This window comes from Hylobates moloch, unplaced genomic scaffold, assembly GCF_009828535.3.
Source record: "Hylobates moloch isolate HMO894 unplaced genomic scaffold, HMol_V3 SCAFFOLD_9, whole genome shotgun sequence".
Classification (NCBI taxonomy): Eukaryota; Metazoa; Chordata; class Mammalia; order Primates; family Hylobatidae; genus Hylobates; species Hylobates moloch.
Genome location: NW_026652284.1, coordinates 48,190,793 through 48,214,861, shown reverse-complemented (window position 1 = coordinate 48,214,861; position 24,069 = coordinate 48,190,793). Strand labels below are relative to the sequence as shown.

General features: G+C 36.9%; 1 protein-coding gene and 1 pseudogene across 15 annotated transcripts in view; one reads left to right on the top strand and one right to left on the bottom strand.

Moving 5' to 3' along the window:
* PXDNL (peroxidasin like) overlaps positions 1-24,069 on the bottom strand; it is a 480,152-nt gene that overhangs the window by 105,366 nt on the left and 350,717 nt on the right. For all 15 annotated transcript variants that reach the window (XM_058444093.1, XM_058444094.1, XM_058444096.1 and 12 more), the window contains 3 exons: positions 22,836-22,952; positions 20,870-21,028; positions 611-723 (listed from right to left, as the gene is read on the bottom strand). In XM_058444093.1, the coding sequence (XP_058300076.1) occupies positions 611-723; positions 20,870-21,028; positions 22,836-22,952 (389 nt within the window). The remainder of the gene's footprint in view (positions 1-610; positions 724-20,869; positions 21,029-22,835; positions 22,953-24,069) is intronic.
* LOC116813743 (ribosome biogenesis protein BRX1 homolog) lies at positions 9,523-10,453 on the top strand (annotated as a pseudogene).

Genomic DNA, 24,069 nt, shown 5'->3' with positions numbered 1-24,069 from the left:
TGTGCAAATTTGTAGATTTTTAAGAACACTGAAATCCAAGACCGATCATTTTGTTTTGATGAAAAACTTAAAACAGAAGAAGTAGTTATGTTGGAAGAATATGGCTTTCAAAAGATGTAAGATGTATAAATAAGGAGCTATTGTTTCTTTAAAGCCATTCAGGTTTTGCAACTTCAGAACTACTTTTTCTTGTTTCTTTAACACCAAGCTTTCCATTCCTTTCCTGTTTCAGCCAATGACCTACTTTTAATCCACTTCTGAGTTATTAACTTAAAATGGTTTCTTATTAGCCACTAAACTCTTAATTTATATGTGTCAAAACCAATTTTCCTTAGAGGAATTCAGTTATGCTTATGAAGTTTTCATCACCAGGCAAATTAGAAAGGATAAACCTTATCAAAACACTGAACCAAAATCAGATAGAGTCACTTAAAAAAAAAAAAAGAAGAAGAAGAAACAGGAAATAAACCTGCTGCAATGTAAAAAGTATTATTTGCTAGCAAAAGTCACAACAGTAAAAAGTCAATATGAGAATCATTACCTCCATTTTGGTGGGTCGATACATCTGTCAGTGTTTTTAATATTACTGTACTTTTAGTTGAGATCTTACCTTATTCCAAGTAATTATGGGCTGTGGTTCTCCTTGAGCATGACATGAAATGTTTATATTCTTTCCAACCTCGACACTTGTATCCTGAGGAAGTTGAGTAAACACTGCAAGAGCTGTGGGAACAAACCAAAATAACATCATGTCAAATAATATCATTTTTGTCAACATATGCCAGCTGAGTCAAAGGGATGAACCTGAATGCCATATCGGTTAAGCACACTAGTTTTTTAAAAATCAATTACTTGGATGTCTAGGGGAATAACAAGCATCACACCCAGGCTGGCGGCAAGTACAGCAGAGGCCAGAGCAGGAATTAGGCAAAAGGAATGCACTGAAACTTTAACTACATTTGCATTTTTAACATGCATCTCTTCAGCTGAGCTGTGCGTACAGGATTTTCATTATTCTTTCTCAGTACTTTTTGTTAAGTGTGAAATAAAACTATACGGTAAGATCAAAATTTATTTGTGGCTAAGATAAAAAGATCCAGCTCTTCAGTGAGCATCTCATTTCCTCAAAAAACACAAACTACCATAACACACCTAATATGAAATAGATAATTGAGATAGTTCTATAACTATTAAAAAATGAATTCCTAATCCTTAAAACTCCCCAAATAAGAAATCCCCAGGAAGGAATTAAAATTATTTTACTGGAGAATTTGACCCAGTGTTTAAAAAATTTAACAGCAATTTTATAGACTCTCCTCTATAAAATAACAGAGGAGGAAATACTTCGCAACTCCTTTTGGGAGGCTCACCCCAGTATCAAAACCAGACTACAACTACAAACAAAGAAAAAAAAAAGACTACAGGCAAATACTTCTCATGAACATATACACAAAAATCATTAACAAAATATCAGCAAATAGAATTTATCAATATGAAAAGGTTTATACACCATGAGCAAGTAAGGTTTATTCCCAGGATGCAATACTGGTTCAATATTTGAAAATAAATCAATATAATCCATCATATTAATGGCTAAAGAAGAAAAGTCACATAATAGTATCAATACATAAAAAGTGTTTGCCTATATTCAACCCTCATTATGAGTTACAGACCTCTTAGAAAGAAAATAAAAGTAGAGGGGAACTTCCACAACTTGGAAAAGAACATGTACGAAAGCCCTAGAGCAAGGAAGCACAGTGAATACTTTTCGCATAGAAAATAAGGCAGGGATAGCTGTTCTCTCTAGTCTTATTCAACACAGTGCTGCAAGTTCTGGCCTGTGCACCATGGCAAGAAAAGGACATAGAAAGCAAACAGAATGGAAAAGAAGAGATAAAACCGTCCCTATTTGCAGATGAAATTATTGTGTATGTAGAAAATCCTAATATATATCAAAAATACTCCGAAGTGAGTTCAGCAAGGTCTCTGGATACAAGACAAATGTATGAATATATAGATAGTATTTTTTATATACAATCAATGAACATATGGACATAGATCTTTTTAAAAAATACCATTTACAATTGCTCAAAAGCATGAAATAATTAGGTATAAATTTAACAAAACATCTACAGTACTTATAAACTAAAAACTACAAAATACTGAAGTCCAAAATCAAAGATCTAAAAAAATGAATAAGCATATATGCATGGATTGAAAGTCTAAAGACAGTAAAGATGTCATTTCTTTGCAAGTTGATATACAGGTTTAATACAATCCTCATTAAAATCCCAGCAAGATTTTTCATAAATACAGATCAGATTACTCTAAAATTTATGTGGAAATGCAAAGGAACTAGAATAGCTAAATGGTTTTGACAAAAAAGAATAAAGTGAAAGCAATCGATCTACTGGATTTTAAGACGGGTCATATAGCTGCAGTAATCAAGACTGTGTGGTATTCAGGAAAACGGAAGACACAGACACAAATATCAATGGGACACAGCAGACAGCACAGTAATCGACCCACACAAATATGCTCCATTGATTTTAACGAAAGAGCAGAAGCAGTTCACTGGAAGCCTTTCAACCAACGGTAAAATAGCAAATGGATAACCATAGGCAGAAAAATAAACCTTTACCTAAGTTGCATACTTTATAAAAAATTAACTCAAAATGGACAACAAACTTAAATATAAAATGTAAAACTATTATTTAAAAAAAATAGGAGAAAATCTTTGATATTTAGGCCAAAAGTCCTTTGACTTTGCACAAAAAACTTAATCTATTAAAGAAAAAAATGATAGTCAGGATTTCACCACAATAAAAAATTCTGTGCTGTGAACACCATGCTGAGAGTATCAAAGGGCAAGTTATAGACAGAGAAAATATTTGCAAACCACATATGCAGAAAGGAATAGTGTCTAAAATATATAAAGAACCCAAAAAATCAACAGTAAAATACCAAACACTTCAAACAGAGAATGGGCAAAAGGCATGACATTGTACTGTAGAGGATATACAGATAGCAAGTCAGCATATGAAAAGGTGCTAAAAATCAGAAGTCATTAGGGGCATGCAAATTAAAACCACAATGTGATATTACTACACACCTATGAAAATGGTGAAAATACAAAATAATGACATTACAAATTGCAGGCAAGGATGCAGGGAAACTGAATTACTCCTACATTGTTGGTGGGAATGTAAGATGGTACAGACACTCTGGAAAAGAGTTTGGAAACTTCTTTAAAAATTTAAACATGTGGCCACGTGCAGTGGCTCATGCCTATAATCCCAGCACTTTATGAAGCCGAGGTCGACGGATCACCTGAGGTCAAGAGTCTGAAACTAGCCTGGCCAGCATGGTGAAACCCTGTCTCTGCTAAAAATACAATAAATTAGCCAGGCATGGAGGTGCGAGCCTTTAATTCCAACTACTTGGGAGGCTGAGGCAGGAGAATCGCTTGAACTAGGGAGGTGGAGGTTGCGGTGAGCCACTGCACTCCGGCTTGGGTGACAGAGTGAGACTCCATCTCAAAACAAAATAAAACAAAAAAAGTCCAAAAGTGCACAAGCTAAGTCCTGTGGTAGTAAAATATGTAGCATTTTAGGAAAGCTACCAAACTGTCTTCCTCGTGTTCTTTTTTCTTTCTTTTTTTTTTTTTTTATGAGGCAGGGTCTCACTCTGTCACCCAGGCTGGATCTTCGATTAAGAAAATAAGAGCTTTCATCATATCTTTCTTGTATGTTTCTGTATTTCTGAAAAAAATTATAGTAACATCAAACATTTATTGCTGAGAAAGATAAAAAGGTTCAGTTCCTCTGTTGGAATCTTATTTTTCTTATGTATTTAAATCTCATGGTATATTCTAAGTTAACATATGCATTTCAGAATGCTGAGACCATGGCTGATAGATGCCTGACAATGCATAATGGACATCTCATGAGGACCAGGGTCAGCCTATGTGGCAGTGATGCTCCTGATCCAATCAAGAAGTCTCCAGTGTCTCACTCTTCACATCATAGCCTCCTTTGTCTGATGTCCTTTATCGCCAGCTGCTTTCACCTCCTGTCACAACAGTTGCTCGTTATCACAAGCTGTGCCATCACTTATAATATTTTGGAAATATCTAACACCACACTCTAAAGCAAAGCTCTTCTCACTATGCCCTTGCATCTCCTCATTTGGACTTTATCTAGACTTGGAAGGCGATCTGCTTCTTTCCTATTGACCAATAATCTTCTAGTCTCATTCGCTTTCCTTTTCAGCCAAGCTCCTGTGAATAAATAGAAGCTTAAAAGATCCAATCCTTCAGGATGAATCCCAAGTGGCTAACTGGGCTTAAATTTAAAATAGAGCCAAACAGCCATTTCCTGACTAGACGTGACACACATGCTCTGAGTTCCCTGAAAACACACACCTTTTTAACTTCAAGGCCTTCAGAGCTTACCTGAACCAACCAATCAGAACTCAGCAAGTTTGAATCCTTCATTTGCATAAATGGACCTGATCGGGAACATGGGTGGAAACTTTTGCTACAAAACTTGAACTCTCTGTTTTCTGGAACGCACCTTTGTTTTACACTAGGGGCTGTGTCTCTCCAGTTTGCAAACTGTTCGCTGGAATAAAGTCTCTGCTTCAAATTCCTTTGCAAAGAACTTTTGTTCAGGATCCCAAGTTTTGTCACCTTTACCACTTTTCTTCCAAAATGCTAAACTCCTTTACCCCATTGTTCTTTCATTCAACAAACCTCCACCATTTTCTTGCATTTCTTCTCACAAAATATCGGCAGTAAAAATAGAGTGATTCTATGTCCTGGATTGTCAGGAACAAACTGCCCTTGTCAATTCAGATCCTATTTCACATCAACAGCAACAAATTTCAAGCATTTACTTCTCTTTCGAGTCACCTACTTCATCTCTTGGAATACCCTTCTCCTACACAATATTGACTTCTCCACAAAGAAAACAGAAGCCATCAGACTATAAATTCCTTGACTCCTATACTCTTCTTCCACAGAGGTATCATTCAATCCATGCAACCATTCTTACCTCCCCTCCTATCCTCATCTAAACTGAAAAAAATAACTCTTCTCTTAAAGGTCAATTGGATCATTAGATTTGCAAATCTCACCCCACCTTGCCACCTGAGTGATCTTAAATTATTTAATGCTCATGCTCTTCCATCTTTTCAGCCTCTCCTTCCTTTAGAAAATACCTAGGAAAAACAGGCCCTTCCACTTATTTCTGCACGACCCAGCCCCATCTTCACTGCTGTCTCTTTACTGTTTCCCTCTTCACTTGTTTCCAAGAAACCAATAAGTTTCTTGGAAAACAGAAACATTCTCTGCTCATGGCACTTCTATACCGTTTATGCCACAGCCCACTTCATTAAGGCTTCGATTTCCTTGACTGTATGAAACTGCGTTTGTTCAGACCCTTAAAAAAAATTCCAGTCTTTACCGAATGCACTTTTTTGTGGCTTTTGACACGTTTGATTCTCTCCTTCTGGGAATAACTTTTTCTTAGCTGCTAAGACTCTTGTCACCTCAGGATTTTTGTGTAACCCAGAGGCTGGGAATTCCTCTATAATATTGCTCATAGCTTTTTCTTCTCTCTACATTCCAAGGGTGTAATTCTTGGTCCTCTTCCTTCTCACTCAGTGCACCACCTTAGTTCTAAATTAGTTCATTAATAACCATGGACTCTACATCTTAGGTCCACACTCAGAAACCAACCATTTCATGGACATCTACATTAATTCTCAGCAAGCATACTGATTTAACTTTTTCCCAAGCTGTATTGACTGTGTTTTCCCATTTGTTAATTGAATTCTTTTTATTAAATTCAGGAATTCTCTATGTATTACAGATATCAAAACACACTTGTCAGTTATATATATCGCAAATATCTTCTATTTCTGACTTACGAATAGAATATCCAAATTGTAATGTAGATAAAATTATCATCTTTTCTGATAGGCTAATAGTTTTCTGTAATTTGTTTTGCAAATCTTTCTATACTACTATCATAATATTTTACTTCTTATTCAAAAAGAGTTAAATGTTTTAAATATTAAAACTTTTTTATCTGGAATTGATTTTGGTGTGTAGGGTGATGTAAAGATGTAATTTCACCTTCTCCCTGTGGATAATGAGTTGCCCAGAACTATTATTGAGAAGCCATAGTTTCTGCAGCCATGAGCAATGACACTGCTTACACATATGGGTTTTTTGTCTCTTTGGTAAGTTGTTAATCCTTGAGCCAGTCATATAATATGTTATCCCTGAGCAGTATACAGTAATACCATCTTGCTATTTGGATGATCTGGGTTATTTTTAGATTTTTGTTATTCCATATGCCTTCCAGAATCATCCTTTCAGTTTCCATCAAGAACTCTTTAAGGGTTTTTATTGGAATTGCATTGATCTATAAATCAATGTTGGAAGAATTAGCATCTTTACAATAGTATGTCTGTCTTCTTCAATTTCTTTCAATGACATTTTATTTTTCTTCTACACAATTCTTGCACATCTTTTGTTAGATTTATTTTTAACTTATACTTTCTTGTCATTTCAAGGAGCTTTGCTTTTAAAATAAAATTAGGCATTTTGTTGCTGGCATGTAGAATGAAAAATGGTTTTTACTTGTTAATGTCATATCCAGTGATCTTGCTGAACTCTTAGGTCTGATAGTTTATTTGTAGATGTTTTTGGATTGTGTATGAGGAGAATCCTATTATATACAAATAAAATTGTACGTATTTCTTCTAAAGTCATAACATTTGTTTTCTATGTCTTGCCTTTCTGTACCTTCCATTACAACATTGAGTACATGCAATCTTCTTCCTAATTTTAAAAGGAATATTTTGGCCAGGCGCAGTGGCTCATGCCTGTAATCCCAGCACTTTGGGAGGCCAAGGCGGGTGGGGATCACTTGAGCCCAGGACTTTGAGACCAGCCTGGCCAACATGGTAAAAACCTGTCTCTACTAAAATACAAAAATTAGCTGGATGTTGAGGGGCGCTCCTGTAGTCCCAGCTACTGGGGAAGCTGAGCCAGGAGAATCACTTGAATCTCAGAGGCAGAGATTGCGGTGAGCAGAGGTCGCACCACAGCACTCCAGCCTGGGTGACAGAGTAAGACTCTATCTCAAATAATAATAATAATAAAAGAAATATTTCTAACATTTCACCTTTAAAAGTGTAATTTTCTATTGTTTTATTTCTACAAAAAAGGGTTTTTTTGTAGAAAATATTTTATTTCTATGTTGCTAAGATGTTCTCTTAGTAATTAGTTAATAAATTTGAATGTTTTCCCTGCATCTATTAAAATGATTAATGTCCTCCATTAATCTAGCAATGTCAGTAGAGTCAGTGGGGCAGTATTTTGTACAAGTTTTTTTGTCCATAATTTCCTTTATTAGTTAATTTGAAATGTATTTCCTCTTATATTATCTGCAAAACTTTGTTTAAGACTGGGTTGACTTTTAGGACATTTACAGAATTCATCTGTAAATTTGCTGCAACTACTCCTTTCTTAGCTTTTATTTAAACAATTAGTTTGCTGGTTTTCTAATTCATCATTTTCACTTTCCCGATTTGAAACTTATAATTGTATTTTTATACTTTACTATTTACCCTTAGTATCTGTGGCATTCATACTTACGAGCCTGAAATTAATAGATTAACCAACTTATTAACCAACACCTCATCTCAGATATATAAGAATATTATAAAACTTTAACTTCAATAACCATTTTTCCAACATATATTCCATTGTAAATCAGTATTTAATTGTATAATTTTATTCAATGTCACACCTTAGTGATTACAATTATTATTATTGAATGTAGAAAACATTTTAATATTATCTACATGTTCATCAGGTTCTTTTATTCACTATTGAATTTCTTTTTTTGAACCTCAGCTCTTTTAAGATTTTGTCCTTCTTCAAGAAGATAATCTTTAGCCCTCATTCTTGAACACTTTGATAGGTATACAATACTATATTCTCAGTTTTATTTTCTGAAAATATCTTTACTTAGCTCCTATCCATGAAGGAGTTGATGCTTATATAATATTAGATTTACAGTTATTTTTGTCGAAACACTTTGAAGAATCGTTTCCAGCATCTTTTGGCTTCTGTTGCTACTGATATAAAGCCTGTTGTTAGTTTAAACACTGTAAGTGATTTGCCTTTTTTCTCTGACTGTCACTTCACTCAGCTCTCTGCTCAAATGTCATGTCCTTCTAGAGGTATCCCCGACCTCTCTTTTTAAATGACATGTCCTGGCACATTTTTCCGGCCCTATGCCTTGTTGCTTCTTCATCATGCTTAACACTGTATGGAATACACGATATTTATTTCATTTTCTTTCCCTTTAGATGAGGAGCATCTTTTCCAAGAGAACAGGGATTCTTCTGCTGTATTTACTGCTAAGTCACCAGTGAGTAAAATAGTGATACCACATGGTTTGTACTCAATATACATTAAACGTATTTTGTACCATGTAACAAATGGTTCCAGAATGTTTGCTAATAATCTTTTTGGAACTACTAGGAAATAGGAAGGTTAAAAATACTAGAATTAAGACACTATGAATTCTAGTATGCTCTACTGCAGATTAATGGCATTGATATTATTACCCCCAAATTATGATAATCATGAGCATTTATTAGATGAGGAAACTGAGTCACAGAATTATGACAGAATGTAACACAGATCAGTTTGCCATAGACACAATACATCCTGATTTTAGCGTTCTATAGATTGCCTCTTTACAGAGATGAGGTAGTAAAAACAGGGTAGAAAGGAGCTTTTTATAAAGGATATATAATGATTGAACATCTATACCCAAGAAATATCAATTAACAGATCAATGTCACCCAGATAAAGAGCTCTGTCCTTTCCACATTTCATCAAATACATGGACAAAAACACACAAAAAAGTCTTCGTTGGCCAGATGCGATGGCTCAGGCCTGTAGTCCCAGCACTTTGGGAGGCCGAGGCAGGCGGATCACAAGATCAGGAGATCGGAGACCATCCTGGCTAACATGGTGAAACTCCTTCTCTACCAAAAATACCAAAAAATTAGCTAGGCATAGTGGCACATGCCTGTAATCCCAGCTACTCAGGAGACTGAGGCAGGAGAATCACTTGAACCCAGGGAGGTGAGGGTTGCAGTGAGCCACGATCATGCCACTGCACTCCAGCCTGGGTGATAGAGCGAGACTCTGTCTCAAAAAAAAAAAAAAAAGTCCTCATCAGTGTTTTTTCTTTGCTTGTTTTTCTTTGTTTGGTTTTTTTTTTTAGATGCAACATATTTGGAAGAGAAAATGATTACACTGGACTCTAGTCAAGAATGGAAAGGTATCACTGCAGCCTGGTAGAATGGCTGAAATAAACAAGTTAAAATTTAAAAAAGTAATAAATTTGGGGAATTTTTCTGATTAAATAAAATTTTCTTTACAAATAGAAGATGTAGATAATGAGAACAAATAATTAATGTGGAGGCAAGATGGCGGCAACCAAGAGGAAACAGCATGGAGGCGTGGCAGTTCAGGCGAAGAACCCAAAAAGAAGCGAAAAAGAGGCCGAGTGGCCAGCTAAGCTGGGCGCCACCGCAGAGGAGGTGGAAGAAGAAGATAGAGACTGGATTCCAGGCCCCGTTTGCAAGGGGGAGTGAAAAAACAAGGAATGGATTTTCATCTTTTCTTCCAGAGGAATAAATAAATTTTAGAACAAGACATTTTATGCAGGACTTGAGAATGTTGATGCCTCATTCTAAAGTAGATACTAAAATGGATCGTAAGCATAAATAATTTGAGATTAGTGAGTTCTGTGAAATGAAAAACTGTAATAATTGCATCTATTTTGAAGCTAAGAAAAAACAGGATCTCTTTATGTAGCTTTCAAATTCACCTCATGGACCATCTGCTAAATGCCTTGTTCAAAATATTCATACCCTAGCTGAATTAAAGATGACTGGAAACCTTTTGAAAGGTTCTTGCCCCTTTTGTCTTGACCCAGCTTTTGATGAATTACTACATTATGCTGTGTTAAAAGAACTCTTAATTCAGATCTTTAGTACACCGTGGTATCATCCCAAAAGCCAACCATTCATGGGCCATGTGTTTACTTTCACCATTTTCGATAACAGGATATGGTTTCAGAAGTTTCATATCATAGAAGAAGGTGCTGCTCTTGTAGAAATAGGACCTTGTTTTGTCTTAAATCTCATAAACATTATTCAGGGAAGTTCTGGAGGACCAACTTTATATGAAAATTCTCACTACCAGGCACCAAAAATGCATTGCCATGTCATAAGATCCATCACACCTGCAAAATACAGAAAGAATCAGTAAGTGAAAGATGTGCAGAAACTGAGAAAGAAAGAGCCAAAGATACTTATTCCACATGATCCCACTGTTCAGACCACAGTGGAATAAAATTGAAAATCAACTCCAAAAGTATCCCTCAAAACCATGCAAATACATGGAAATTAAACAATCTGCTCCTGAATGATCATTGGGTCAACAGTGAAATCAAGATGGAAATTTCAGAATTGTTTGAGCTGAAGAATAATACACAACCTATTAAAACCTCTGGGATAAAGCAAACACAGTGCTAAGAGGGAAGTTCATAGTCTTAAAGGCCTACACCATAAAGTCTGAAAGGGCACAAACAGACAATCTAAGGTCACACCTCAAGGAACTAGAGAAAGAAGAACAAACCAAATCTAAACCCAGCAGAAGAAAAGAAATAACAAAGATCAGAGCAGAACTACATGAAATTGAAGCAAACAAAATACAAAAGATAAATGAAAAAAAAAGCTAGTTCTTTGAAAAGATAAATAAAATTCATAGGTCATTAGCAAGATTAACCAAGAAAAGAAGAGAAAAGAACCAAATAAGCTCAATTAGAAATGAAACAGGAGATATTACAACCAATACCACAGAAATAAAAAAGATCATTCAAGGCTACTATGCAAACCTTCATGTGCACAAAGTAGAAAACCTAGAGGAGATGGATACATTCCTGGAAATATTATACAACCTTCCTAGATTAAACCAGGAAGAAATAGAAACTCTGAACAGACCAACAGTAAGTAGTGAGATTAAAACAGTAATAAAAAATTTGTCAATAAAAAATTCTAGAATTCATAGCTGAATTCTATCAGACATTCAAAGAAGAATTGGTATCAATCTTATTGACACTATTCCACAAGATAGAGACAGGGGGAGTTTTCCCTAAATCATTCTATGAAGCCAGTATCATCCTAATACCAAAAACCAGGAAAGGACATAACAGAAAAAGAAAACTACAGACCAGTATCCCTGATGAATATAGACGTAAAAATCCTTAACAAAATACTAGCTAACCAAATTCAACAGCATATCAAAATGATAATCCACCATGATCAAGCGGGTTTTATACCAGGGATGCACAGATGGTTTAACATATGCAAATCAATAAGTGTGATACACCACATAAACAGAATTAAAAACATAAATCACATGATCACATCAATAGATGCAGAAAACGCATTTGACAAAATCCAGCATCTCTTTATGACTAAAACCCTCACCAAAATTTGCATAGAAGGGAAATATCTTAAGGTAATAAAAGCCATCTACGATAAACCCACAACCAACATAATACTGAATGGGGAAAAATCGACAGCACTATCCCTCAGAACTACTTCTATTCAACAAAGTACTGGAAGTCCTAGACAGAGCAGTTGGACAAGAGAAAGAAATAAGGGCCATCCAAATGAGTAAAGAGGAAGTCAAACTCACTGTTTGCTGATGATATGATTGTATACCTAGAAAACCCTAAAGGCTCCTCCAAAAAGTTCCTAGAACTGATAAATGTATTCAGCAAAGTTTCAGAATACAAAATTAATGTACACAAATCAATAGCACTGGTATATACAGGAGCAACCAAATTGAGAATCAAATCAGGAACTCAACTCCTTTTACAATAGCTGCAAAAAATAAAATAAAATAAACTACTTAGAAATATACCTAATCAAGGAGGTGAAAGAGCTCTACAATGAAAACTTCAAAACACTGCTGAAAGAAATCATAGATGACACAAATGAATTGAAACACATCCTGTGCTCATGAATGGAGAGAATCAATATTGTGAAAATGACCATACTGACAAAAGCAATCTAAAAATTCAATGCAATTCCCATCAAAATACCACCATCATTCTTCACAGAACTAAAAAAAGCAATTCTAAAATTCATATGGAAGCAAAAAAAGCCCACATAACCAAAGCAAGACTAAGCAAAAAGAGCAAATCCAGAGGCATCTCATTACCTGACTTCAAACTATACTATAAGGTCATAGTCACCAATAAAGCATGGAACTGTTATAAAAATAGGCACATATTTGGGAGGCCGAAGCAGGTGGATCATGAGGTCAGGAGATCGAGACCATCCTGGCTAACATGGTGAAACCCCATCTCCACTAAAAATACAAAAAATTAGCCAGGCATGGTGGCGGATGCCTATAGTCCCAGCTACTCGGGAGGCTGAGGCAGGGGAATGGTGTGAACCTGGGAGATGGAGCTTGCAGTGAGCCGAGATTGCACCACTGCACTCCAGCCTGGGCGACAGAGCGAGACTCAGTCAAAAAAAAGAAAAAATGGCTCATAAACCAATGGAACAGAATAGAGAACCCAGAAATTAAGCCAAATACTTATGGCCCACTGATCTTCAACAAGGCAAACAAAAACATAAAGTGGGGAAAGGATACCCTATTCAACAAATGGTGCTGGGATAATTGGCAAGCCACATGGAGAAGAATGAAACTGGATCCTCATCTTTCACCTTATACAAAAATCAACACAAGATTGATTAAGGACTTAAATCTAAGACCTGAAAGCATAAAAACTGTAGAAGGTGACATCGGAAAAAACCCTTCTAGACACTGGCTTGGGCAAAGACTTAATGACCAAGAATCCAAAAGCAAATGCAACAAAAACGAAGATAAGTAAATGGGACTTAATTAAAATAACAAGCTTCTGCACAGTAAAAGAAATAATCAGCAGAGTAAACAGACAACCCACAGGATAGAGGAAAATCTTTGCAATCTATGCATCCGGTGAGGACTAATATCCAGAATCTACAAGGAACTCAAACAAATCGTCAAGAAAAAAACAAACAAGGCATCAAAAAGTGAGCTAAGGACATGAATAGACAATTCTCAAAAAAAGATATACAAAGGGCCAACAAACATACGAAAAAATGCACAATATCACAAATGATCAGGGAGATGCAAATCAAAGCAAAAATGTGATACCACCTTACTCCTGCAAGAATGACTATAATCAAAAAAATCAAAAAATAATAGATGTTGGCATGGATGTAGTGGAAAGGGAACACTTTTACACTGCTGGTGGGAATGTAAACTAGTATAACCACTATGGAAAAGAGTGTGGAGATTCCTTAAAGAATTAACAGTACAGGCTGGGTGCAGTGGCTCACGCCTGTAATCCCAACACTTTGAGAGGCCAAGGTAGGTGGATCACTTGAGGACAAGAGTTCGAGACCAGCCTGGCCAACATGGGGAAAAACTTTCTCTACTAAAAATATAAATATTAGCCAGGCATGTTAACATGCACCTGTAATCCCAGCTACTTGGGAGGCTGAGGCAGGAGAATTGCTTGAACCCTGGAGGCAGAGGTTGCAGTAAGCCAAGATCACACCACTGCACTCCAGCCTAGGTGACAAAGTCAGACTCCATCTCAAAAAAAAAAAGAATTAAAACTAGAACTACCATTTGATCCAACAATTCCCCTACTGAGTATTTACCCAGAGGAAAAGAAGTCATTACACCAAAAAGATACTTGCACATGCAGGTTTATAACAGCACAATTTGCAATTGCAAAAATATGAAACCAGCAAAAATGCCCATCAATCAACAAGTGGATGAAGAAATTGTGAGACAGATATACATATATATATATGTATACACACACACACACACACACACACACACACACACACACACACCATGGAATACTACTCAGCCATAAAAGGGAATGAAATAATGGCATTTGCAGCAACCTGGATGGAATTGAAGACTATTATTCTAAGTGAAGTAACTCAGGAATGGAAAATCAAATATTTTATGTTCTCACTCATAAGTGGGAGCTAAGCTATGAGGATGCAAAGAGATAATAATGATACAATGGACTTTGGGGACTCCGGGGAAAGGATGGGAGGGTGGTGAGGGATGAAAGACTACACACTGGGTACAGTGTACACTGCTTGGGTGATGGGTGCACCGAAATCTCAGAAATCACCACTAAAGAACTTATTCATGTAACCAAACACCACCTATTCCCCCAAAACCTACTGAAATTTAAAAAAATCCATTGAAAAATAATAATAATAATAATTCATGTGGCAGTGACCTCTGGGGATATTACCAGTGAAACATCATGAATGAGTCCACACCATCCATGAAAGCTCTCCCACATTGCAGCTATCCCACAACACTCTACATAGCTCACAACGCATGTTGCCCTTATTGACTGACCGTGCACATTTATTCAATATTCACCTTCTGCTTACAAAATATATTTTAAAATTAAAATAATAGCTAAAGTACCTATCTAGGAAGGAAATTACACATTTGAGTCTGAATTGGGACTCCAGGAAGGGCCTGAAAACACATCAGGGTATTAAGGGGGCTTTTCCAGCTGTCTTAGTGTTGCTGCTAAGGCCTATGGCACAGGGAGGAGAGTAAGATGTGTCCCAGCCATGAGGTTCAGAGGGCCAGCAGGATCGCACTGCCTCTCCCCTGTGGGGCTTACTGAGCAGATCCAGAGCCTGTCCAGGTGACTGTGGGAGAGAGGGGCCCATGTCTTTGGGCAGTGCAGTGCTGAGGGGAAGAGACCTCATATGGTTTGGTTCTGTGTCCCCACCCACATCTCACTTTGAATTGTAATAATTCCCATGTGTCAAGGGCTGGACTGGGTGGAGATAATTGAATCATGGGGGTGGTTTCCGCCATACTGTTCTCGTAATATTGAGTTCTCACGAGATCTGATGGTTTTATAAGGGGCTTCCCCCTCTGCTCGGCACTCATTCTCTCTCCTGCCACCATATGAAGAGATGCCTTCTGCCATGATTGTAAGTTTCTTGAGGCCTCCCCAGCCATACAAAACTCTGAGCCAATTAAACCTCTTTTCTTTATAAATTACCCAGTCTCAGGTATTTCTTCATGGTAGCAGGAGAACAGACTAATACAAGGCCCTTCATTCTCTTGGATATGGAGAAGAGACTTGCCTCCCATCAAATTGAAAGTGTCACACAGAAGCGGAGACTAGCATTTACTTCCCTAGTTAGACGTCTGCTTTGTCAGTGGACTTGATGACATGGTAGAGGTGAACAGCAGCAGAGAACTAGAAAGCAAAGGCAGAGCTGAGAGACAGAGTAGCATGGCAACGTGACATCCTATAACAAGTCAGTGCCAATTTATTTTAGTGCAAAAAAAATTTGAAATCCATCTACAGTTTTTTCCTAATATACATTCTCCATGAACTTTCTGAAGTCCCTCAGTACTGGTACACAGATAGATCACTGTGATGATTACAGATTGATCACTGTGATGGTTAGTGGTATCTACAGAAAATGGTGACTTAAGCTATCTTTCAGGTAATAAATGCCCTGTAGGACTGTCCACTGAATGAAGAAACCCTATTAGCTGGGGTTGGTTCTAAAAGGAGGTAAGATTGCCTGAAAGACCAAATGCTGCAGCTGGATGTCCCACATCAGGGAATAGAGTACTGGGAGGACTTCAATATGGCCTCTGAATAATACACACATGAAGCCTGGGGGCTGGCCACGCAGAGCACCCTGATGACCAAGTAAGGCCACACAGCAACAGAAGACGAGGTCGCCACACTGCTGGCTTCCAGTCAGCAGGCTTTTCTTCTCCTTTTTTCTGTACCCTCACTGGGAAGGACACCTCCAGAACAAAACCCATGTGACACGGACCCAGGGTCACTCTTCCATATGTCTACTGAGTTATTCCCAACTCTTTTATTACTGAGTTGCTTTCTTTACTGACAGAAAATGCTACCTTTTTCCCACATTAATTCCCAGATAAAATGGAACAAATTTGTGGGTCACATATTATTTTCTAATATACTATCTGGGTATGTTTTAATTATTATAGGTTTATCATGTGTTTTAGTATCTAGTATGATTAGCCCTCCTTGATTCTGGTTCTGTTTCAGAATTTTCTTGGTTATTCTTTCTTGCATATCTTACCTAATTTTGATGATTTATCACTCAACTCTATGTTAAATGACAGTGATGACAGTAGAAATCTTTGGTCTGTTCCTTTCTTAATGAAAATGTTATCTCATTTATTGATTAAGCAAGATTCTAGCTAATGAGTTCAGTAGACCTATTTTATCATGCTAAAGAAATATCTATTCAGACCTATGTTATGAAGAGTTTTTGATGAGAATGAATGTTGAATGTTTAACAAATGCCTTTTTAGTAGCTATGCAAATACTCATGATTCTTCTTCCTAAATCTATTAATATAAAATATGTTAATTAATAAAATATATTCTTTTCTACTACTGTTTTGTTCTTAAATTTCTGGAATAAATACCATTAATGTTTTTAATGTGCTACTGGATTCTTTGATATCTACGATTACATTTATTTATTTTCATTTTGGATTTCTGTGTGGATATGTAAGAGCTTTGCTTCTTTTATTTTTAATTAATTCTTAGAGTTTTATTATCAAGATTATGCTTGTTTTTAAAAAATACCTTATGGCATTAATTATTTTGTAATCCTCTAAGCAATTTAAGTAACATTGGAAATGTTATTTAAAGGAATGATAGTTACTCCTGGAAAAGCACCTGACCACATGATTTAGTAAAGATAGCTCTTCCACAGGTTTAACACGTGGAATAATTAACAACCTCTACAGCCATGCCAGAGAGTCATAATTTGAGTATCTGTTCTGCTCTGATCTCTGGCAACTTGTTTTCTCCTTGTAACATTCTGTTTAGATTTCTCTCTCTTTTGACATAAATTTTCATTAGTTACATTTTTCTGTAAAATTACTAACTTTATTCATTGCTTACAAATATTTGCATATAATTATCCAAAATCCTAGTGGAAAAAATAAAATGCACAAGTCAGGGTTAGAAGCATCTCTGGAGTGAAAAGACACTGTCAAAAACACATGAGGGATATGAAGACAGATATGAAAAAAGCCAGCATAATGCTCTGAAAACAAAGGGCTAAAAGGGATTGAAGAGAAAGAGAGAGAGCTAGAAATTGGGCAAAGAAGATCAACAGATGAGTGGCACCCAATCATTTTGGCCTCAGGAACCCTTTACTTTTAAAAATTATTGACAAGCACTAAGAGCTTTTATTTATATGGCTTACATGTAGCTATGCTTACTGCATTGGGAACTAAAACTGAGAATTTAAAAATTTATGTGTTCATTTTAAAATTATGATTATAAACTCATAGCATTTTTAAATAACATATTTTTATGAAAATTAATTATATTTTCTACAAAAAAGTAGTGAGTAGAGTAGCATTGTTTTACAAATCTCAATAGTAGAAGAACTGCTTTCACATTCAATCTCTTACGATTAGTTGTTTTGGTTGAAGTCTATGAATAAAATATTACCTCACAAAGACATGTTTTTAAAAGTATAGGAGTATTTTTAAGGATTTTTCAGATAACTGTAAACATTCTTTTATACTATACCAAAATTTGACAATTGGTAGCTTCTTTTTTTTTTTATTTAAGTTTTAGGGTACATGTGCACAATGTGCAGGTTAGTTACATATGTATACATGTACCATGTTGGTATGATGCACCCAGTAACTCATCATTTAACTTTACTCGTCATTTAACTTTAGGTAGCTTCTTTTGACAATTTCCTTTATCACACAAACTACTGAAACAATATGTATGTAAAGGTCAAGGTTTAATAAAAGTAATATTTCCCCCTGTTTTATCAATAACAGCATCAAGTAAAATTACTTTTCTTTTTTACTTTCTGCTACAAACAAAGGATATAATGATATACTCCTACCATTTGGCACCCTCTGTCTTGGTTCAGGCTGAGGCTCCAGCAGTTTTACCCACCATGACTTTTGCACCATCAGCGCAAATGTCAACCCAGTGAAGAGGCAAATTACTGATACTATTATGAGAAAGTTTTAACCTAGGAAACCCCCTCAAGGGTCTCAGGATCTCCCTCAACCAGCAACCACAGAACACACTTTGAGAAGTATTGCAACATACACAAAATGTGGAGGTTCCCCAAAAAGAAACAAATAATGAGACAGAAGTGATATTAAATGAATTAATTCAAGAGAACATTTCTTAAATAAAATAGTATTTGATTCTTCATAGTAAAAAAAAACACCTAATACCCGAAGGAAATTCAACACTAAGACACCTTAGGCAGAATAAGACTGTCATAGCACATGAAAATTCATGTGCAATATGCCCAAAACATAGTTAAGGAAGCTGATTCCTAGCTGGAAACAGATGAAGGTTCTGCAAAGTATTACTGGGAACAGGTACTGGAGGGGAATATTCCTCATAATCTCAGAGATAAAATGATTCAACCTGCTATACTTTTTCTTGAATTCATTCACTCTTCCATTCCATTCACCCCTTGGTGACAATAGCAGCTCCAGTGGTTTCTGACTTTCATTTTTCTCCATTCCAACCTATCCTATCCTCTTTAGGTTAACAAATATTATTTTTCTATTTTTTTTTTTTTGAGATGGAGTCTTGCTTTGTCGCCCAGGCTGGAGTGCGGTGGCATGATCTTGGCTCACTGAAACCTCTGCCTCCCAGGTTCAAACGATTCTCCCTCTTCAGTCTCCCACCTCAACCTCCCGAGTAGCTGGGACTACAGGCACATGCCACCATGCCTGGCTAATTTTTGTATTTTTAGTAGAGACAGGGTTTCACCATGTTGGCCAGGCTAGTCTCGAACTCCTGATCTCAGGTGATCCACCAGCCTCAGCCTCCCAAAGTGCTGGGATTACAGGTGTGAGCAACCACCACGCTCGCCCCAGGTTAATGAATATTCTGAATAATAGATCTGATCAAGACTTTCAATAGTTCTATAGTCTGAAGTCTAGATCTGATGTGTTCCAACTCAACCAACCATCCCAACTAACTCCTTCCATATGGCTCTCACCTGCCACCATTCACAAAATCTGGTGCTACACTTAGGGCCCTTTGTTCTTTAAAAAACTTGTTTGCTTCCATATTCATGCCAATTGCTGGTGGTATTTTTTCGCACCTATGGATATGTGGTAGATTTATCAAATTCTTCTACATATATCAACTCCTAGATTAAATGGTGTATTCTAACACTAATTTCAACAGGGGCAACTTACAGTGGTCTTAGAGAGTCGAGGAAGCCTCCTTAGGGAAGTGAAGTGGCTTCTAGATTGAGATCTAAAGCATCAACAGGAGCAAGTCAAGTGAAAGGATTCGGCAATAAGGAAAAATCAAGATGAGGCTCTTTAGTGTCCTTACCTCGTATTTGGTTTTAACAATATGTGTGGACTTACTCTTGGTCCCATTTTAAAAGATATAATGTAAATACCACCTAATTTTTGGATTTTAGTTGAACATCAATTCAAAAGTAGTGTGAAACATTCTGCAGACAAGCTTTTGTATTTCCTCTTAGACAGAAAGGTTTGCCAGGGCACGTCATAGCCTGACACCTTTCCACAATTGTATTTTCAAATCTTCCCACTCGTTTGAGTTGCTATTTGCACATCTTCCCTACAATCCTTTTTCCCCCTTGTAGAACCTCAACTTCCTTTAAAAAAAAAAAACATTTAATATGTCTAAAATATAAGGGAACCTCAACTTCCTTTAAAAAAAAATTTAGTATGTCTAAAATATAAGGGGAAAGTAATTGCTAACAGACCATATGTAGACAGTAGCTCAGTGTAGGCCTTCATCTGTGTTCAGGCATCATGAACATGTCAGCATTCCCAATGCTTCTTCTCACACCTATGCTGACGCATGCAGCAGAGCTTTGCTTTTCCTTCTCCTATGCTCTCATCAATATATGTTACCTCTGAATTGAGATCTACGACGTCAGAACAAATTGTAGCAAATTGTGGAGAGACTTAGGAAATTATATCAAAATGTAAAGCAGCGCTGAAAACGCAGTTTAGGTGCTATGCATTTTGTAATTAAGTTCCATCATTTCACCATAGGCCAGAAACTAAGAAAAAATGACAATAGTAGTTAATAACAACCATTTTTCATTTTTATATTGGAATTATCTTTAAAAATTCAAACCTTGATTTTTTTCCCTTTTTATATATCAGTTGACAATAAATTATGGATGAATAGCACAATCTCATTCCACAGTATATATTAGGTAGGATAAACCTAAGTACAGTTGTCACATGAAGAGTCTGAAGGGGAGTGTCTTTACTGTATTCCTAATACCACTCAGCATAAAACATACTTCAGTGTCAGAGTGAGATTCAGCACGTCAGGCCGAGAAGCTACATTCTTTTGTAAGATAGTCTAGGCAGGTAGGACTAATTAATCATACTAATTGTAAAAAAATTTGTAAGAAAACCTGAAATGGCATTTTTAAGGAAAACATAATCATAATTAGTATGAATGAAAATAGAATTCTAAAAACTGAAATTATATGAAAGACTGATTGGAAGAAGATACCAAATTTGCATTTCTTAGATCATATGACTATATATAGTCATATATGTCATAAGATCCCTGTCAGGTGTGTTAAAGACACAGGCAGAGGGCACACTTCAGAATGTGAATATGAATCACAGTATACATTACCTTTGGGTTTTACAGTCAGCTGCACAGACACCTTTTTCACCCCCAACGAACTGACTGCTTGACATTCATATTGGCCTTGATCATACTGTGCTGCATGGTCAATTCTCAAAGTGCCAGAGGAGAGAACCATATGCTGGCCTTCCACAGGGAGCTGCCCTCCTGCAAAAAGAGGTAAAGAAAGTATTCTACGTGGCCCAGGGCACTGAAAGCCAGAGCTGCTGGCTGTCCTGGGTAAAGGGTGAGGCCTGTCTTTCAGGAAATTCTCGGTGCTAGGGTGTACTGTGTGCGTTCTGCCCTAGCATTGCAACCCCAGAAACACAGCACCCCCATGCCGCTTGTCCCCAAAACTCTGCCACTGTATCGTAAGGAATTCTCATCTGTCACCAGAACAACCCAGCCTCCTAATGAATTTTTAATCTTCATGTTTGTGCCCCTCAGCCTTACTATAATAAGAAAGCAAATTTCAAAACCAATCTGATTCTTAAATTTGATTTTCAGATATCTTCGTGACAGTTGTTTATCATGTGTATGCAATATATGGAATACAATAACGTGATTGAAATACATTTAAAGTGCAGAGGCAGCAGATCGAAAATGATGATTTTGTGACATTCATGCTGTTAATCTACACAGTCAACCAGAGGCCATTGTACTTTGCACTGTTGAGCTTATATGAGCCTCTGAATCCTTCTTAACACTTTATTCTTATGGTCATTAACAATTAAATGAGGTTATCATTTTCAACTAGTTCAGTGAAAACTTGTATCATATTGAATGTCTTGTTATAGATGGAAAAAGGAATAGCTAACCCTATTGAGCATAAACACACTGTGCCATCAACTGTTCTAAATGTTGAAGAGTATACATTATTCAAATCAAACCCCACAACCACCCTATGATGTAGGAAACATCATCACCCCCAACATAGCAACAAAGACTCTGGCAAACAGCAGTTAGCAGGTTTGCTCAAGGTCACATGACAAGCAAATGGAGGAGTGGAGATGTGAACCAAGGCTTTATGGTTCCAAAGTCTACCTCCTATCAACTAATCTCATAAAGAATAGAGCAAAAATGTTAAGACAAGAAATTCATAAATGTAGATTTTGAATTTTATTTCGTACGTGAACTAATATGGAAAGTAGGATTTCCAAGCCCGGAGGAATCTTAGACAAGCTCTCGTCCAGCCAATTGTCAATCCTGTTCTGTTAACGTGCCTAGGTTCCCTGGAAGTGTCTGGCCCCTTGGTGGGGCCTAGGGGGTTAGATCCTGCCTGCCAGGCCCACGCCCCACCACCCACACTTCAGGAACAGCAGCTCTTTTTTGGAGCTTCACTTCGGATTTCATTTCACTTACGATTTCATTTTGTACTAGAAGAAAATTATCCCACCAAAAAGAAATGTTTAAAACTGCTACACTTGCGGCCGGGCGCGGTGGCTCACTCCTGTAATCCCAGAACTTTGGGAGGCCGAGGCGGGCAGATCACGAAATCAGCAGATCGAGACCATCCTCGCTAACACGGTGAAACCCCATCCCTATTAAAAACACAAAAAAAGTAGCCGGGCATGGTGGTGGGCACCTGTAGTCCCAGCTACAGGCTGAGGCAGGAGAATGGCGTGAACCTGGGAGGCGGGGCTTGCTGTGAGCCGAGATTGCGCCACTGCACTCCAGCCTGGGTGACAGAGCAAGACTGTCTCAAAAAAAAAAAACTGTACGCTTTCCAGTAATTTTATTTTAAAAATCAGGAAGCCGAGTCCCAGAGGGGATGATCTCAGGAAGGCCACACACTCAAATGCCAAAACTCAAAACACCATGAAAATTATGATAATGTCACATTTAGATCAAAGATTATTTTCTGTGTAATTTTTTCATGTCCATGATATACCTTCGATAATTAAACTATGTTTTTTACTCTCTACAAAAGAAGGCACTTATTTTTCCCCAAAATTACCTGAAGATGCTCTAATACCTGTTTTTGTCCAGACAATTACAGGAGGTGGATTGCCATCAGCTTCACAGAGCCACTCTACAGCATGTTCTTCCAGTACCACTTGATCCTTGGGGGTTACTGTAAATTGTGGAGGAGCTAAAAAGAATGAAACATACATCAAAATTGAAAATTATTTTACAAATTTTCAGTGCCAATAGAAAAAAGAAAGTGTGTTCAAATACGTCGTGTGATCAGAATTTGTTTACAATTATATATAAACAAGGTTATAAAGAGCATGGAGGTGCTTCTGTATGTTTGTGCCTGTTTGCAAGGAAACCAGAAACACACACATCTGGTCTGCAAAGCAGAACAGCAGTAGCCAACGAGAAGAAACCATTTCTAAATCTTATGGCAGCTGTTTCCCATGATTGAATCATATTGGTTATCATTTTACTAGATGTGATAAACATATTTAAAGCTACAAATTGTACTTTAAACTATTAACAAAACCGTTTCCTCCAAACTTTCACATGCACAATAAAATTTGAAACGAGTTGATCTTTTGATTTGAGAAAAAAAAATAAGCTCCTTAAGATTAATGTTTCTACAACACTTGAAATTATGCTTTTGAAAAGTCACATTGATGTCAAAATTCAGAGTTCCAAATATTCAGATTTTGTATTATTCATTTTGTATAAATAAGAAATAGCTAATAGCTGCATATGCCATTCCTGAAAAGGGATTCTGTCCGTGACTCTTCGATTGAATAAAAAAATAAATCAATGTGGCCATTTAAGAAGAGCGCAATGATCCCCAGTAATGCCTAAGTGATCAAAAGAACTTTCGCAGATGACTTTGTAACTGGAAAGGGGTCCCAATCCAGATCCCAAAAAGGGATTCTTGGACTTTGTGCAAGAAAGAATATGAGGCAAATCCATAGAGTAAAGTGAAAGAAGGTTTATTAGGAAAGTAAAGGAATAAAGAATGGCTACTCCACAGGCAGAGAAGCAGTATAGGCTGCTGGGCTGAGTATACTTATAGTTATTTCTCGATTATGTGCTAACCATGGGGTGGATTATTTACGAGTTTTCTGGAAAGGGGTGGGCAATTCCCAAAACTTAGAGTTCCTCCCCATTTTAGACCATAAAAGGTAACTTCCTGACATTGCCATGGCATTTGTAAACTGTCCTGGTGCCGGTAGGAGTGTCTTGTAACATGCTAATGCATTATAATTAGCATATAATGAGCAATGAGAACAACCAGGGGTCACTGT